Genomic DNA, 17,080 nt, shown 5'->3' with positions numbered 1-17,080 from the left:
TAGAATTGATCCCAATCCATGTATAGAGTGGATTTAAAATGGAAGAGCTTCCCAACCCTTGTAGTGAGTTTACCTGTGGCGTTGCAGGTCTCGGCGCTGAAGGGCAGGACTTTGACATATTTGTCGTTGGAGCCGGTGGCTAGCAGCTGTCCACAGTGACTCCAGGCCACACAGTAGATAGAACCCTTATGGTGCTTATTCCTCTTAAAACAAACCTCCGGCTGCTTGGTCATACCTGACATCCCACTGAGGGAGGGGAGGAGAGGGCTAAACTTAGTCTCTTAACAGCAGAATACCTCACAAAGTAGTTGAACAGTAGATACACAATTTCAGGAATTATTTGGCAGTGCGTGTGTGTGTGTTACCTGGTGTCCAGTGGTGCGTCTGGGTAGGCACACACGCGTAGCGTCTTAGAGTTGGAGCCCACAGCGTATAGCGCCCCCGTGGGATGGAAGGCTACAGCGCGCACCGCCTGAGTATCTTCCAGGGTGTTCACAGCTACAAACAGGGGCTTGGGCTTGTCCCCCTGCAACACACACAAAATGAACATCAGAGACGAGAATTAAAAAGTAGCTCATCAGCAGACTTGAGAAGAACACTTCTTAGAAGGTCTCAGTCTCTCACACACACAGACCTGCCCGCACCCATATACAGTGCCTTTGGAAAGTATTCGCTCCAGAGATGTTCGATCGGGTTCAAGTCTGGGCTCTGGCTGGGCCACTCAAGGACATTCAGAGACTTGTCCCGAAGCCACTCCTACGCTGTCTTGGCTGTGTGCTTAGGGTCGTTGTCCTTTTGGAAGATGAACCTTCGCCCCAGTCTGAGGTCCTGAGCGTTCTGGAGCAGGTTTTCATCAAGGATCTCTCTGTTCATCTTTGCCTTGATCCTGACTAGTCTCCCAGTCCCTGCCGCTGAAAAACATCCCTGCAGCATGATGCGCCCACCACCATGCTTCACCGTAGGGAGGTGCCAGGTTTCCTCCAGACGTGATGCTTGGCATTCAGGCCAAAGAGTGCAATCTGGGTTTCATCAGACCAGAGAATCTTGTTTCTCATGGTCAGAGAGTCTTAAGGTGCCTTTTGGCAAACTCCAAGCGGGCTGTCATGTGCCTTTTACTGAGGAGTGGCTTCCGTCTGGCCACTCTACCATAAAAGCCTAATTGGTGGAGTGCTGCAGAGATGGTTGTCCTTCTGGAAGGTTCTCCCATCTCCACAGAGGAACTCTGGAGCTCTGTCAGAGTGACCATCTGGTTCTTGGTTACCTCCCTGACCAAGGCCCTTCTCCCCCGATTGCTCAGGTGGTTCCAAACTTCTTCCATTTAAGAATGATGGAGGCCACTGTGTTCTTGGGGACCTTCAATGCTGCAGAAATGTTTTGGTACCCTTCCCCAGATCTGTGCTTCGACACAATCCAGTCTCGGAGCTCTACGGACAATTCTTTCGACCTCATGGCTTGGTTTTTGCTCTGACATGCCCTGTCCACTGTGGGACCTTATATAGACAGGTGTGTGCATTTCAAAATCATGTCCAATCAATTGAATTTACCACAGGTGGACTCCAATCAAGTTGTAGAAACATCAAGGATGATCAATGGAAACAGGATGCACCGGAGCTCAATTTCAAGTCTCATAGCAAAGGGTCTGAATACTTATGTAAATAAGGTATCCGTTTTTTGTTTTTAATATATTTGCAAACATTTCTAAAAACCTGTTTTCACTTTGTCATTATGGGTATTGTTTGTAGATTGCTTCCGAGTGGCGCAGTGGTCTAAGGCACTGCATCGCAGTGCTAGCTGTGCCACTAGAGATCCTGGTTCGAATCCAGGCTCTGCTGTAGCCGGCCGCAACCGGGAGACCAATGGGGCGGCGCACAATTGGCCCAGCGTCGTCCAAGGTAGGGGAGGGAATGGCCGGCAGGGAGGTAGCTCAGTTGGTAGAGCATGGTGTTTGCAACGCCAGGGTTGTGGGTTCGATTCCCATGGGGGCCAGTATGAAAATAAAAACGAATAATGTATGCACTAACTGTAAGTCGCTCTGGATAAGAGCGTCTGCTAAATGACGTAAATGTAAATTTAATCAATTTTAGAATAAGGCTGTAAAAAGTCAAGGGGTCTGAATACTTTCCGAAGGCACTGTATGGGTTTAACATAGTGTCTTCAGAAAGTATTCATACCCCTTGACTTATTCCACATTGTTGTGTTACAGCCTGAATTCAAAATGGATTAAATATGTTTCCTCATCAATCTACACACAATACCACATAATGACAAAGTGAAAACATGTTTTTAGACATTTCAGCATATTGAAATAGAAATGCAGAAATATTACATTTACATAAGTATTCACACCCCTGAGTCAATACTTTGTAGAAGCACCTTTGGCGGCGATTACAGCTGTGAGTCTTTCTGGGTAAGTCTCTAAGAACTTTCCACACCTGGATTGTGCAACATTTGCCCATTATTCTTTTCAAAATTCTTCAAGCTCTGTCAAATTGGTTGTTTATCATTGCTAGACAACCATTTTGGAGTCTTGCCATAGATTATCAAGTAGATTTAAGTCAACACTAACTCAGGCAGCAAGATTTGGCCTTGTGTTTTAGGTTATTGTCCTGCTGAAAGGTGAATTCATCTCCAAGTGTCTGGTGGAAAGCAGACTGAACCAGGTTTTCCTCTACGATTTTGCCTGTGCTTAGCTCAGTTTCCCTTTTATCCTGAAAAACTCCCCAGACCTTAATGATTACAAGCATACCCATATAATGATGCAGCCACCAATATGCTTGAAAATATGGAGAGTGTTACTCTAATGTGTTGCATTGGATTTGCCCCAAACATTACACTTTGTATTCAGGACAAAAAGTTAATTTGCGGTATTACTTTAGTGCTTTGTTGCAAATAGGTGCATGTTTTGGAATATGCATGTTTTGGAATATTTGTATTCTGTACAGGCTTCCTTCTTTTCACGATTAAACTCTGCAACTGTTTTAAAGTCACCGTTGGCCTCATGGTGAAATCCAGGAGCGGTTTCCTTCCTCTCCGGCAACTGAGTTAGGAAGGACGCCTGTATCTTTGTAATTACTGGGTGTACTGATACACCATCCCATGTGTAATAAATAACTTCACAATGCTCAAAGGGATATTCAATGTCTGCTTTTTTTTTACCCATCTACCAATAGGTGCCCTTCTTTACGAGGCATTGGAAAACCTCCCTGGTCTTTGTGGTTGAATCTGTGTTTGAAATTCACTGCTCGACTGAAGGACCTTACAGATAATTGTATGTGTGGGGTACAGAGATGAGGTAGTCATTCAAAAATAATGTTAAACACTATTATTGCACACATAGTGAGTCCATGCAACTTATTATGTGACTTGTTAAGCAAATGTTTACTCCTGAACTTGCCATAACAAAGGGATTGAATACTTATTGTCTCAAGACATTTCCGCTTTTCATGTTTTATTAATTTATAAAAACTTTGAAAAACATAATTCCACTTTGACATTATCGGGTATTCTATGTAAGCCAGTGACAAAAACATCTCAATTTAATCAATTTTAAATTCAGGATGTAACACAAAATGTGGAAAAAGCCAAGGGGTGTGAATACTTTCTGAAGAAACTAATTAGCAGTATAATCTGGGTTGATCTTCTATGCCTTATGCTATTCATTATTCTGAAATAGAGCCAACAGCTCATGCTAACATACAATAGCCTTTATCACTGCTGCTCTAACTGTAATCTAATGGATTAAAATCTCCACTCATCACAGGGTATAATCCAGGATTACTGTGCATGACATCATAGTTGTTACAGGATTCCTCCCCCCAAAAAAGGATTCTTCCCCCCACTGAACTGATCCTCATTGCCGCCGGCTCCTATTCTATCCTATCCCAGAGAGAGTGATTAATGTCCTACTAAGCCTACAGTAGGAGTGTAGACAGAGACGGTGTGTCAGAGAACGAGAGAGAGGTACATACCTCCTTACTCCGGGTGAGGGCTCCTGGCGAGTCATCTAATCCAGAGGTCTGTCCAGCTACTGTCAGGGGACTAGAACACACACAGATATAACATGAGTACATTACTCTGTGCATACCATGTACCAGGGTTTCCGTTGGCAGGTAAATGCGTGCTTTTGGCTGATAAAAAAAAATATGAAAAGCTGATCAGTAAGAAATTGTTGCTGGACAAATTGTCTGGGACAAAAAATATATACATTGCCAAATAATGCTTTTTATTCATTGATGGCAATACCAGTCAGTGTGCTCCAACTTAAAAGGCAAATATACTTCATAGGATAATAAATTATCAAGCTGCTGGGACAGTGTAGGGTGTGTTTCTATAATACATCATCAAGCTGCTGGGACAGTGTAGGGTGTGTTTCTATAATAAATCCTCAAGCTGCTGGGACAGTGTAGGGTGTGTTTCTATAATAAATCATCAAGCTGCTGGGACAGTGTAGGGTGTGTTTCTATAATAAATCATCAAGCTGCTGGGACAGTGTAGGGTGTGTTTCTATAATAAATCATCAAGCTGCTGGGACAGTGTAGGGTGTGTTTCTTTAATAAATCATCAAGCTGCTGGGACAGTGTAGGGTGTGTTTCTATAATAAATCATCAAGCTGCTGGGACATTAGTGTAGGGTGTGTTTCTATAATAAATCATCAAGCTGCTGGGACAGTGTAGGGTGTGTTTCTTTAATAAATCATCAAGCTGCTGGGACAGTGTAGGGTGTGTTTCTATAATAAATCATCAAGCTGCTGGGACAGTGTAGGGTGTGTTTCTTTAATAAATCATCAAGCTGCTGGGACAGTGTAGGGTGTGTTTCTATAATAAATCATCAAGCTGCTGGGACAGTGTAGGGTGTGTTTCTTTAATAAATCATCAAGCTGCTGGGACAGTGTAGGGTGTGTTTCTATAATAAATCATCAAGCTGCTGGGACATTAGTGTAGGGGTGTGTTTCTATAATAAATCATCAAGCTGCTGGGACAGTGTAGGGTGTGTTTCTTTAATAAATCATCAAGCTGCTGGGACAGTGTAGGGTGTGTTTCTATAATAAATCATCAAGCTGCTGGGAGAGTGTAGGGTGTGTTTCTTTAATAAATCATCAAGCTGCTGGGACAGTGTAGGGTGTGTTTCTATAATAAATCATCAAGCTGCTGGGACAGTGTAGGGTGTGTTTCATAATAAATCCCTCAAGCTGCTGGGACATTAGTGTAGGGTGTGTTTCTATAATAAATCATCAAGCTGCTGGGACAGTGTAGGGTGTGTTTCTTTAATAAATCATCAAGCTGCTGGGACAGTGTAGGGTGTGTTTCTTTAATAAATCATCAAGCTGCTGGGACAGTGTAGGGTGTGTTTCTATAATAAATCATCAAGCTGCTGGGACATTAGTGTAGGGTGTGTTTCTATAATAAATCATCAAGCTGCTGGGACAGTGTAGGGTGTGTTTCTATAATAAATCATCAAGCTGCTGGGACATTAGTGTAGGGTGTGTTTCTATAATAAATCATCAAGCTGCTGGGACATTAGTGTAGGGTGTGTTTCTATAATAAATCATCAAGCTGCTGGGACATTAGTGTAGGGTGTGTTTCTATAATAAATCCTCAAACTGCTGGGACATTAGTGTAGGGTGTGTTTCTATAATAAATCATCAAGCTGCTGGGACAGTGTAGGGTGTGTTTCTATAATAAATCATCAAGCTGCTGGGACAGTGTAGGGTGTGTTTCTATAATAAATCATCAAGCTGCTGGGACATTAGTGTAGGGTGTGTTTCTATAATAAATCATCAAGCTGCTGGGACATTAGTGTAGGGTGTGTTTCTATAATAAATCATCAAGCTGCTGGGACAGTGTAGGGTGTGTTTCCATAATAAATCATCAAGCTGCTGGGACAGTGTAGGGTGTGTTTCTATAATAAATCATCAAGCTGCTGGGACATTAGTGTAGGGTGTGTTTCTATAATAAATCATCAAGCTGCTGGGACAGTGTAGGGTGTGTTTCTATAATAAATCCTCAAGCTGCTGGGACAGTGTAGGGTGTGTTTCCATAATAAATCATCAAGCTGCTGGGACAGTGTAGGGTGTGTTTCTATAATAAATCCTCAAGCTGCTGGGACATTAGTGTAGGGTGTGTTTCTATAATAAATCATCAAGCTGCTGGGACATTAGTGTAGGGTGTGTTTCTATAATAAATCATCAAGCTGCTGGGACAGTGTAGGGTGTGTTTCTATAATAAATCCTCAAGCTGCTGGGACAGTGTAGGGTGTGTTTCTATAATAAATCATCAAGCTGCTGGGACATTAGTGTAGGGTGTGTTTCTATAATAAATCATCAAGCTGCTGGGACAGTGTAGGGTGTGTTTCTATAATAAATCATCAAGCTGCTGGGACATTAGTGTAGGGTGTGTTTCTATAATAAATCATCAAGCTGCTGGGACATTAGTGTAGGGTGTGTTTCTATAATAAATCCTCAAACTGCTGGGACATTAGTGTAGGGTGTGTTTCTATAATAAATCATCAAGCTGCTGGGACAGTGTAGGGTGTGTTTCTATAATAAATCATCAAGCTGCTGGGACAGTGTAGGGTGTGTTTCTATAATAAATCATCAAGCTGCTGGGACATTAGTGTAGGGTGTGTTTCTATAATAAATCATCAAGCTGCTGGGACATTAGTGTAGGGTGTGTTTCTATAATAAATCATCAAGCTGCTGGGACAGTGTAGGGTGTGTTTCCATAATAAATCATCAAGCTGCTGGGACAGTGTAGGGTGTGTTTCTATAATAAATCATCAAGCTGCTGGGACATTAGTGTAGGGTGTGTTTCTATAATAAATCATCAAGCTGCTGGGACAGTGTAGGGTGTGTTTCTATAATAAATCCTCAAGCTGCTGGGACAGTGTAGGGTGTGTTTCCATAATAAATCATCAAGCTGCTGGGACAGTGTACGGTGTGTTTCTATAATAAATCCTCAAGCTGCTGGGACATTAGTGTAGGGTGTGTTTCTATAATAAATCATCAAGCTGCTGGGACATTAGTGTAGGGTGTGTTTCTATAATAAATCATCAAGCTGCTGGGACAGTGTAGGGTGTGTTTCTATAATAAATCCTCAAGCTGCTGGGACAGTGTAGGGTGTGTTTCTATAATAAATCATCAAGCTGCTGGGACATTAGTGTAGGGTGTGTTTCTATAATAAATCATCAAGCTGCTGGGACATTAGTGTAGGGTGTGTTTCTTTAATAAATCATCAAGCTGCTGGGACATTAGTGTAGGGTGTGTTTCTATAATAAATCATCAAGCTGCTGGGACAGTGTAGGGTGTGTTTCTATAATAAATCCTCAAGCTGCTGGGACAGTGTAGGGTGTGTTTCTATAATAAATCATCAAGCTGCTGGGACATTAGTGTAGGGGTGTGTTTCTATAATAAATCATCAAGCTGCTGGGACAGTGTAGGGTGTGTTTCTATAATAAATCCTCAAGCTGCTGGGACAGTGTAGGGTGTGTTTCTATAATAAATCATCAAGCTGCTGGGACAAGTGTAGGGTGTGTTTCTATAATAAATCATCAAGCTGCTGGGACAGTGTAGGGTGTGTTTCTATAATAAATCATCAAGCTGCTGGGACATAGTGTAGGGTGTGTTTCTATAATAAATCATCAAGCTGCTGGGACATTAGTGTAGGGTGTGTTTCTATAATAAATCATCAAGCTGCTGGGACAGTGTAGGGTGTGTTTCTATAATAAATCATCAAGCTGCTGGGACAGTGTAGGGTGTGTTTCTATAATAAATCCTCAAGCTGCTGGGACATTAGTGTAGGGTGTGTTTCTATAATAAATCATCAAGCTGCTGGGACATTAGTGTAGGGTGTGTTTCTATAATAAATCATCAAGCTGCTGGGACAGTGTAGGGTGTGTTTCTATAATAAATCCTCAAGCTGCTGGGACATTAGTGTAGGGTGTGTTTCTATAATAAATCATCAAGCTGCTGGGACATTAGTGTAGGGTGTGTTTCTATAATAAATCATCAAGCTGCTGGGACAGTGTAGGGTGTGTTTCTATAATAAATCCTCAAGCTGCTGGGACAGTGTAGGGTGTGTTTCTATAATAAATCATCAAGCTGCTGGGACATTAGTGTAGGGTGTGTTTCTATAATAAATCATCAAGCTGCTGGGACAGTGTAGGGTGTGTTTCTATAATAAATCATCAAGCTGCTGGGACATTAGTGTAGGGTGTGTTTCTATAATAAATCATCAAGCTGCTGGGACATTAGTGTAGGGGTGTGTTTCTATAATAAATCCTCAAACTGCTGGGACATTAGTGTAGGGTGTGTTTCTATAATAAATCATCAAGCTGCTGGGACAGTGTAGGGTGTGTTTCTATAATAAATCATCAAGCTGCTGGGACAGTGTAGGGTGTGTTTCTATAATAAATCATCAAGCTGCTGGGACATTAGTGTAGGGTGTGTTTCTATAATAAATCATCAAGCTGCTGGGACATTAGTGTAGGGTGTGTTTCTATAATAAATCATCAAGCTGCTGGGACAGTGTAGGGTGTGTTTCCATAATAAATCATCAAGCTGCTGGGACAGTGTAGGGTGTGTTTCTATAATAAATCATCAAGCTGCTGGGACATTAGTGTAGGGTGTGTTTCTATAATAAATCCTCAAGCTGCTGGGACAGTGTAGGGTGTGTTTCTATAATAAATCCTCAAGCTGCTGGGACAGTGTAGGGTGTGTTTCCATAATAAATCATCAAGCTGCTGGGACAGTGTAGGGTGTGTTTCTATAATAAATCCTCAAGCTGCTGGGACATTAGTGTAGGGTGTGTTTCTATAATAAATCATCAAGCTGCTGGGACATTAGTGTAGGGTGTGTTTCTATAATAAATCATCAAGCTGCTGGGACAGTGTAGGGTGTGTTTCTATAATAAATCCTCAAGCTGCTGGGACAGTGTAGGGTGTGTTTCTATAATAAATCATCAAGCTGCTGGGACATTAGTGTAGGGTGTGTTTCTATAATAAATCATCAAGCTGCTGGGACATTAGTGTAGGGTGTGTTTCTTTAATAAATCATCAAGCTGCTGGGACATTAGTGTAGGGTGTGTTTCTATAATAAATCATCAAGCTGCTGGGACAGTGTAGGGTGTGTTTCTATAATAAATCCTCAAGCTGCTGGGACAGTGTAGGGTGTGTTTCTATAATAAATCATCAAGCTGCTGGGACATTAGTGTAGGGTGTGTTTCTATAATAAATCATCAAGCTGCTGGGACAGTGTAGGGTGTGTTTCTATAATAAATCCTCAAGCTGCTGGGACAGTGTAGGGTGTGTTTCTATAATAAATCATCAAGCTGCTGGGACATTAGTGTAGGGTGTGTTTCTATAATAAATCATCAAGCTGCTGGGACAGTGTAGGGTGTGTTTCTATAATAAATCCTCAAGCTGCTGGGACAGTGTAGGGTGTGTTTCTATAATAAATCATCAAGCTGCTGGGACAGTGTAGGGTGTGTTTCTATAATAAATCATCAAGCTGCTGGGACAGTGTAGGGTGTGTTTCTATAATAAATCATCAAGCTGCTGGGACATTAGTGTAGGGTGTGTTTCTATAATAAATCATCAAGCTGCTGGGACATTAGTGTAGGGTGTGTTTCTATAATAAATCATCAAGCTGCTGGGACAGTGTAGGGTGTGTTTCTATAATAAATCATCAAGCTGCTGGGACAGTGTAGGGTGTGTTTCTATAATAAATCCTCAAGCTGCTGGGACATTAGTGTAGGGTGTGTTTCTATAATAAATCATCAAGCTGCTGGGACATTAGTGTAGGGTGTGTTTCTATAATAAATCATCAAGCTGCTGGGACAGTATAGGGTGTGTTTCTATAATAAATCATCAAGCTGCTGGGACAGTGTAGGGTGTGTTTCTATAATAAATCATCAAGCTGCTGGGACAGTGTAGGGTGTGTTTCTATAATAAATCATCAAGCTGCTGGGACAGTGTAGGGTGTGTTTCTATAATAAATCATCAAGCTGCTGGGACATTAGTGTAGGGTGTGTTTCTATAATAAATCATCAAGCTGCTGGGACATTAGTGTAGGGTGTGTTTCTATAATAAATCATCAAGCTGCTGGGACATTAGTGTAGGGTGTGTTTCTATAATAAATCCTCAAGCTGCTGGGACAGTGTAGGGTGTGTTTCTATAATAAATCATCAAGCTGCTGGGACATTAGTGTAGGGTGTGTTTCTATAATAAATCCTCAAGCTGCTGGGACAGTGTAGGGTGTGTTTCTATAATAAATCATCAAGCTGCTGGGACAGTGTAGGGTGTGTTTCTATAATAAATCCTCAAGCTGCTGGGACATTAGTGTAGGGTGTGTTTCTATAATAAATCCTCAAGCTGCTGGGACATTAGTGTAGGGTGTGTTTCCATAATAAATCATCAAGCTGCTGGGACAGTGTAGGGTGTGTTTCTATAATAAATCCTCAAGCTGCTGGGACAGTGTAGGGTGTGTTTTATAATAAATCATCAAGCTGCTGGAACAGTGTAGGGTGTGTTTCTATAATAAATCATCAAGCTGCTGGGACATTAGTGTAGGGTGTGTTTCTATAATAAATCCTCAAGCTGCTGGGACAGTGTAGGGTGTGTTTCTATAATAAATCATCAAGCTGCTGGGACAGTGTAGGGTGTGTTTCTATAATAAATCATCAAGCTGATGGGACAGTGTAGGGTGTGTTTCTATAATAAATTATCAAGCTGCTGGGACAGTGTAGGGTGTGTTTCTATAATAAATCATCAAGCTGCTGGGACAGTGTAGGGTGTGTTTCTATAATAAATCATCAAGCTGCTGGGACAGTGTAGGGTGTGTTTCTTTAATAAATTATCAAGCTGCTGGGACAGTGTAGGGTGTGTTTCTATAATAAATCATCAAGCTGCTGGGACAGTGTAGGGTGTGTTTCTATAATAAATCATCAAGCTGCTGGGACATTAGTGTAGGGTGTGTTTCTATAATAAATCATCAAGCTGCTGGGACATTAGTGTAGGGTGTGTTTCTATAATAAATCATCAAGCTGCTGGGACAGTGTAGGGTGTGTTTCCATAATAAATCATCAAGCTGCTGGGACAGTGTAGGGTGTGTTTCTATAATAAATCATCAAGCTGCTGGGACAGTGTAGGGTGTGTTTCTATAATAAATCATCAAGCTGCTGGGACAGTGTAGGGTGTGTTTCTATAATAAATCATCAAGCTGCTGGGACATTAGTGTAGGGTGTGTTTCTATAATAAATCCTCAAGCTGCTGAGACATTAGTGTAGGGTGTGTTTCTATAATAAATCATCAAGCTGCTGGGACAGTGTAGGGTGTGTTTCTTTAATAAATCATCAAGCTGCTGGGACAGTGTAGGGTGTGTTTCTATAATAAATCATCAAGCTGCTGGGACATTAGTGTAGGGTGTGTTTCTATAATAAATCATCAAGCTGCTGGGACAGTGTAGGGTGTGTTTCTTTAATAAATCATCAAGCTGCTGGGACAGTGTAGGGTGTGTTTCTATAATAAATCATCAAGCTGCTGGGACAGTGTAGGGTGTGTTTCTTTAATAAATCATCAAGCTGCTGGGACAGTGTAGGGTGTGTTTCTATAATAAATCATCAAGCTGCTGGGACAGTGTAGGGTGTGTTTCTTTAATAAATCATCAAGCTGCTGGGACATTAGTGTAGGGTGTGTTTCTATAATAAATCATCAAGCTGCTGGGACAGTGTAGGGTGTGTTTCTATAATAAATCCTCAAGCTGCTGGGACAGTGTAGGGTGTGTTTCTATAATAAATCATCAAGCTGCTGGGACATTAGTGTAGGGTGTGTTTCTATAATAAATCATCAAGCTGCTGGGACATTAGTGTAGGGTGTGTTTCTATAATAAATCATCAAGCTGCTGGGACAGTATAGGGTGTGTTTCTATAATAAATCATCAAGCTGCTGGGACAGTGTAGGGTGTGTTTCTATAATAAATCATCAAGCTGCTGGGACAGTGTAGGGTGTGTTTCTATAATAAATCATCAAGCTGCTGGGACAGTGTAGGGTCTGTTTCTATAATAAATCATCAAGCTGCTGGGACATTAGTGTAGGGTGTGTTTCTATAATAAATCATCAAGCTGCTGGGACATTAGTGTAGGGTGTGTTTCTATAATAAATCATCAAGCTGCTGGGACATTAGTGTAGGGTGTGTTTCTATAATAAATCCTCAAGCTGCTGGGACAGTGTAGGGTGTGTTTCTATAATAAATCATCAAGCTGCTGGGACATTAGTGTAGGGTGTGTTTCTATAATAAATCCTCAAGCTGCTGGGACAGTGTAGGGTGTGTTTCTATAATAAATCATCAAGCTGCTGGGACAGTGTAGGGTGTGTTTCTATAATAAATCCTCAAGCTGCTAGGACATTAGTGTAGGGTGTGTTTCTATAATAAATCCTCAAGCTGCTGGGACATTAGTGTAGGGTGTGTTTCTATAATAAATCCTCAAGCTGCTGGGACATTAGTGTAGGGTGTGTTTCCATAATAAATCATCAAGCTGCTGGGACAGTGTAGGGTGTGTTTCTATAATAAATCCTCAAGCTGCTGGGACAGTGTAGGGTGTGTTTTATAATAAATCATCAAGCTGCTGGAACAGTGTAGGGTGTGTTTCTATAATAAATCATCAAGCTGCTGGGACATTAGTGTAGGGTGTGTTTCTATAATAAATCCTCAAGCTGCTGGGACAGTGTAGGGTGTGTTTCTATAATAAATCATCAAGCTGCTGGGACAGTGTAGGGTGTGTTTCTATAATAAATCATCAAGCTGATGGGACAGTGTAGGGTGTGTTTCTATAATAAATTATCAAGCTGCTGGGACAGTGTAGGGTGTGTTTCTATAATAAATCATCAAGCTGCTGGGACAGTGTAGGGTGTGTTTCTATAATAAATCATCAAGCTGCTGGGACAGTGTAGGGTGTGTTTCTTTAATAAATTATCAAGCTGCTGGGACAGTGTAGGGTGTGTTTCTATAATAAATCATCAAGCTGCTGGGACAGTGTAGGGTGTGTTTCTATAATAAATCATCAAGCTGCTGGGACATTAGTGTAGGGTGTGTTTCTATAATAAATCATCAAGCTGCTGGGACATTAGTGTAGGGTGTGTTTCTATAATAAATCATCAAGCTGCTGGGACAGTGTAGGGTGTGTTTCCATAATAAATCATCAAGTTGCTGGGACAGTGTAGGGTGTGTTTCTATAATAAATCATCAAGCTGCTGGGACAGTGTAGGGTGTGTTTCTATAATAAATCATCAAGCTGCTGGGACAGTGTAGGGTGTGTTTCTATAATAAATCATCAAGCTGCTGGGACATTAGTGTAGGGGTGTGTTTCTATAATAAATCCTCAAGCTGCTGAGACATTAGTGTAGGGTGTGTTTCTATAATAAATCATCAAGCTGCTGGGACAGTGTAGGGTGTGTTTCTTTAATAAATCATCAAGCTGCTGGGACAGTGTAGGGTGTGTTTCTATAATAAATCATCAAGCTGCTGGGACATTAGTGTAGGGTGTGTTTCTATAATAAATCATCAAGCTGCTGGGACAGTGTAGGGTGTGTTTCTTTAATAAATCATCAAGCTGCTGGGACAGTGTAGGGTGTGTTTCTATAATAAATCATCAAGCTGCTGGGACAGTGTAGGGTGTGTTTCTTTAATAAATCATCAAGCTGCTGGGACAGTGTAGGGTGTGTTTCTATAATAAATCATCAAGCTGCTGGGACAGTGTAGGGTGTGTTTCTTTAATAAATCATCAAGCTGCTGGGACAGTGTAGGGTGTGTTTCTATAATAAATCATCAAGCTGCTGGGACAGTGTAGGGTGTGTTTCTTTAATAAATCATCAAGCTGCTGGGACAGTGTAGGGTGTGTTTCTATAATAAATCATCAAGCTGCTGGGACATTAGTGTAGGGTGTGTTTCTATAATAAATCATCAAGCTGCTGGGACAGTGTAGGGTGTGTTTCTTTAATAAATCATCAAGCTGCTGGGACAGTGTAGGGTGTGTTTCTATAATAAATCATCAAGCTGCTGGGACAGTGTAGGGTGTGTTTCTTTAATAAATCATCAAGCTGCTGGGACAGTGTAGGGTGTGTTTCTATAATAAATCATCAAGCTGCTGGGACAGTGTAGGGTGTGTTTCTATAATAAATCCTCAAGCTGCTGGGACATTAGTGTAGGGTGTGTTTCTATAATAAATCATCAAGCTGCTGGGACAGTGTAGGGTGTGTTTCTTTAATAAATCATCAAGCTGCTGGGACAGTGTAGGGTGTGTTTCTTTAATAAATCATCAAGCTGCTGGGACAGTGTAGGGTGTGTTTCTATAATAAATCATCAAGCTGCTGGGACATTAGTGTAGGGTGTGTTTCTATAATAAATCATCAAGCTGCTGGGACAGTGTAGGGTGTGTTTCTATAATAAATCATCAAGCTGCTGGGACATTAGTGTAGGGTGTGTTTCTATAATAAATCATCAAGCTGCTGGGACAGTGTAGGGTGTGTTTCTATAATAAATCATCAAGCTGCTGGGACATTAGTGTAGGGTGTGTTTCTATAATAAATCATCAAGCTGCTGGGACATTAGTGTAGGGTGTGTTTCTATAATAAATCATCAAGCTGCTGGGACATTAGTGTAGGGTGTGTTTCTATAATAAATCCTCAAGCTGCTGGGACAGTGTAGGGTGTGTTTCTATAATAAATCATCAAGCTGCTGGGACATTAGTGTAGGGTGTGTTTCTATAATAAATCCTCAAGCTGCTGGGACAGTGTAGGGTGTGTTTCTATAATAAATCATCAAGCTGCTGGGACAGTGTAGGGTGTGTTTCTATAATAAATCCTCAAGCTGCTGGGACATTAGTGTAGGGTGTGTTTCTATAATAAATCCTCAAGCTGCTGGTACATTAGTGTAGGGTGTGTTTCCATAATAAATCATCAAGCTGCTGGGACAGTGTAGGGTGTGTTTCTATAATAAATCCTCAAGCTGCTGGGACAGTGTAGGGTGTGTTTTATAATAAATCATCAAGCTGCTGGAACAGTGTAGGGTGTGTTTCTATAATAAATCATCAAGCTGCTGGGACATTAGTGTAGGGTGTGTTTCTATAATAAATCCTCAAGCTGCTGGGACAGTGTAGGGTGTGTTTCTATAATAAATCATCAAGCTGCTGGGACATTAGTGTAGGGTGTGTTTCTATAATAAATCCTCAAGCTGCTGGGACAGTGTAGGGTGTGTTTCTATAATAAATCATCAAGCTGCTGGGACAGTGTAGGGTGTGTTTCTATAATAAATCCTCAAGCTGCTGGGACATTAGTGTAGGGTGTGTTTCTATAATAAATCCTCAAGCTGCTGGTACATTAGTGTAGGGTGTGTTTCCATAATAAATCATCAAGCTGCTGGGACAGTGTAGGGTGTGTTTCTATAATAAATCCTCAAGCTGCTGGGACAGTGTAGGGTGTGTTTTATAATAAATCATCAAGCTGCTGGAACAGTGTAGGGTGTGTTTCTATAATAAATCATCAAGCTGCTGGGACATTAGTGTAGGGTGTGTTTCTATAATAAATCCTCAAGCTGCTGGGACAGTGTAGGGTGTGTTTCTATAATAAATCATCAAGCTGCTGGGACAGTGTAGGGTGTGTTTCTATAATAAATCATCAAGCTAATGGGACAGTGTAGGGTGTGTTTCTATAATAAATTATCAAGCTGCTGGGACAGTGTAGGGTGTGTTTCTATAATAAATCATCAAGCTGCTGGGACAGTGTAGGGTGTGTTTCTATAATAAATCATCAAGTTGCTGGGACAGTGTAGGGTGTGTTTCTTTAATAAATTATCAAGCTGCTGGGACAGTGTAGGGTGTGTTTCTATAATAAATCATCAAGCTGCTGGGACAGTGTAGGGTGTGTTTCTATAATAAATCATCAAGCTGCTGGGACATTAGTGTAGGGTGTGTTTCTATAATAAATCATCAAGCTGCTGGGACATTAGTGTAGGGTGTGTTTCTATAATAAATCATCAAGCTGCTGGGACAGTGTAGGGTGTGTTTCCATAATAAATCATCAAGCTGCTGGGACAGTGTAGGGTGTGTTTCTATAATAAATCCTCAAGCTGCTGGGACAGTGTAGGGTGTGTTTCTATAATAAATCATCAAGCTGCTGGGACAGTGTAGGGTGTGTTTCTATAATAAATCATCAAGCTGCTGGGACATTAGTGTAGGGTGTGTTTCTATAATAAATCCTCAAGCTGCTGGGACATTAGTGTAGGGTGTGTTTCTATAATAAATCATCAAGCTGCTGGGACAGTGTAGGGTGTGTTTCTTTAATAAATCATCAAGCTGCTGGGACAGTGTAGGGTGTGTTTCTATAATAAATCATCAAGCTGCTGGGACATTAGTGTAGGGGTGTGTTTCTATAATAAATCATCAAGCTGCTGGGACAGTGTAGGGTGTGTTTCTTTAATAAATCATCAAGCTGCTGGGACAGTGTAGGGTGTGTTTCTATAATAAATCATCAAGCTGCTGGGACATTAGTGTAGGGGTGTGTTTCTATAATAAATCATCAAGCTGCTGGGACAGTGTAGGGTGTGTTTCTTTAATAAATCATCAAGCTGCTGGGACAGTGTAGGGTGTGTTTCTATAATAAATCATCAAGCTGCTGGGACAGTGTAGGGTGTGTTTCTTTAATAAATCATCAAGCTGCTGGGACAGTGTAGGGTGTGTTTCTATAATAAATCATCAAGCTGCTGGGACAGTGTAGGGTGTGTTTCTATAATAAATCATCAAGCTGCTGGGACAGTGTAGGGTGTGTTTCTATAATAAATCATCAAGCTGCTGGGACAGTGTAGGGTGTGTTTCTTTAATAAATCATCAAGCTGCTGGGACAGTGTAGGGTGTGTTTCTATAATAAATCATCAAGCTGCTGGGACATTAGTGTAGGGTGTGTTTCTATAATAAATCATCAAGCTGCTGGGACAGTGTAGGGTGTGTTTCTTTAATAAATCATCAAGCTGCTGGGACAGTGTAGGGTGTGTTTCTATAATAAATCATCAAGCTGCTGGGACAGTGTAGGGTGTGTT

The 17,080-nt window shown here is 41.2% G+C and overlaps 1 protein-coding gene across 2 annotated transcripts in view; it reads right to left on the bottom strand.

Annotated features, from left to right (window-relative positions):
* Positions 1–17,080, bottom strand: part of LOC121535466 (WD repeat-containing protein 47) — a 50,203-nt gene that overhangs the window by 1,354 nt on the left and 31,769 nt on the right. For both annotated transcript variants that reach the window (XM_041842568.2, XM_041842569.2), the window contains exons 11-13: positions 3,969–4,038; positions 366–526; positions 74–246 (exon numbers count right to left, since the gene is read on the bottom strand). In XM_041842568.2, coding sequence (XP_041698502.2) covers positions 74–246; positions 366–526; positions 3,969–4,038 — 404 coding nt within the window. The remainder of the gene's footprint in view (positions 1–73; positions 247–365; positions 527–3,968; positions 4,039–17,080) is intronic.

This window comes from Coregonus clupeaformis, chromosome 21, assembly GCF_020615455.1.
Source record: "Coregonus clupeaformis isolate EN_2021a chromosome 21, ASM2061545v1, whole genome shotgun sequence".
In the NCBI taxonomy this organism is placed as follows: domain Eukaryota; kingdom Metazoa; phylum Chordata; class Actinopteri; order Salmoniformes; family Salmonidae; genus Coregonus; species Coregonus clupeaformis.
The sequence above is the reverse complement of the archived record's forward strand: the minus strand, read 5'-3'. Positions and strand labels throughout refer to the sequence as shown.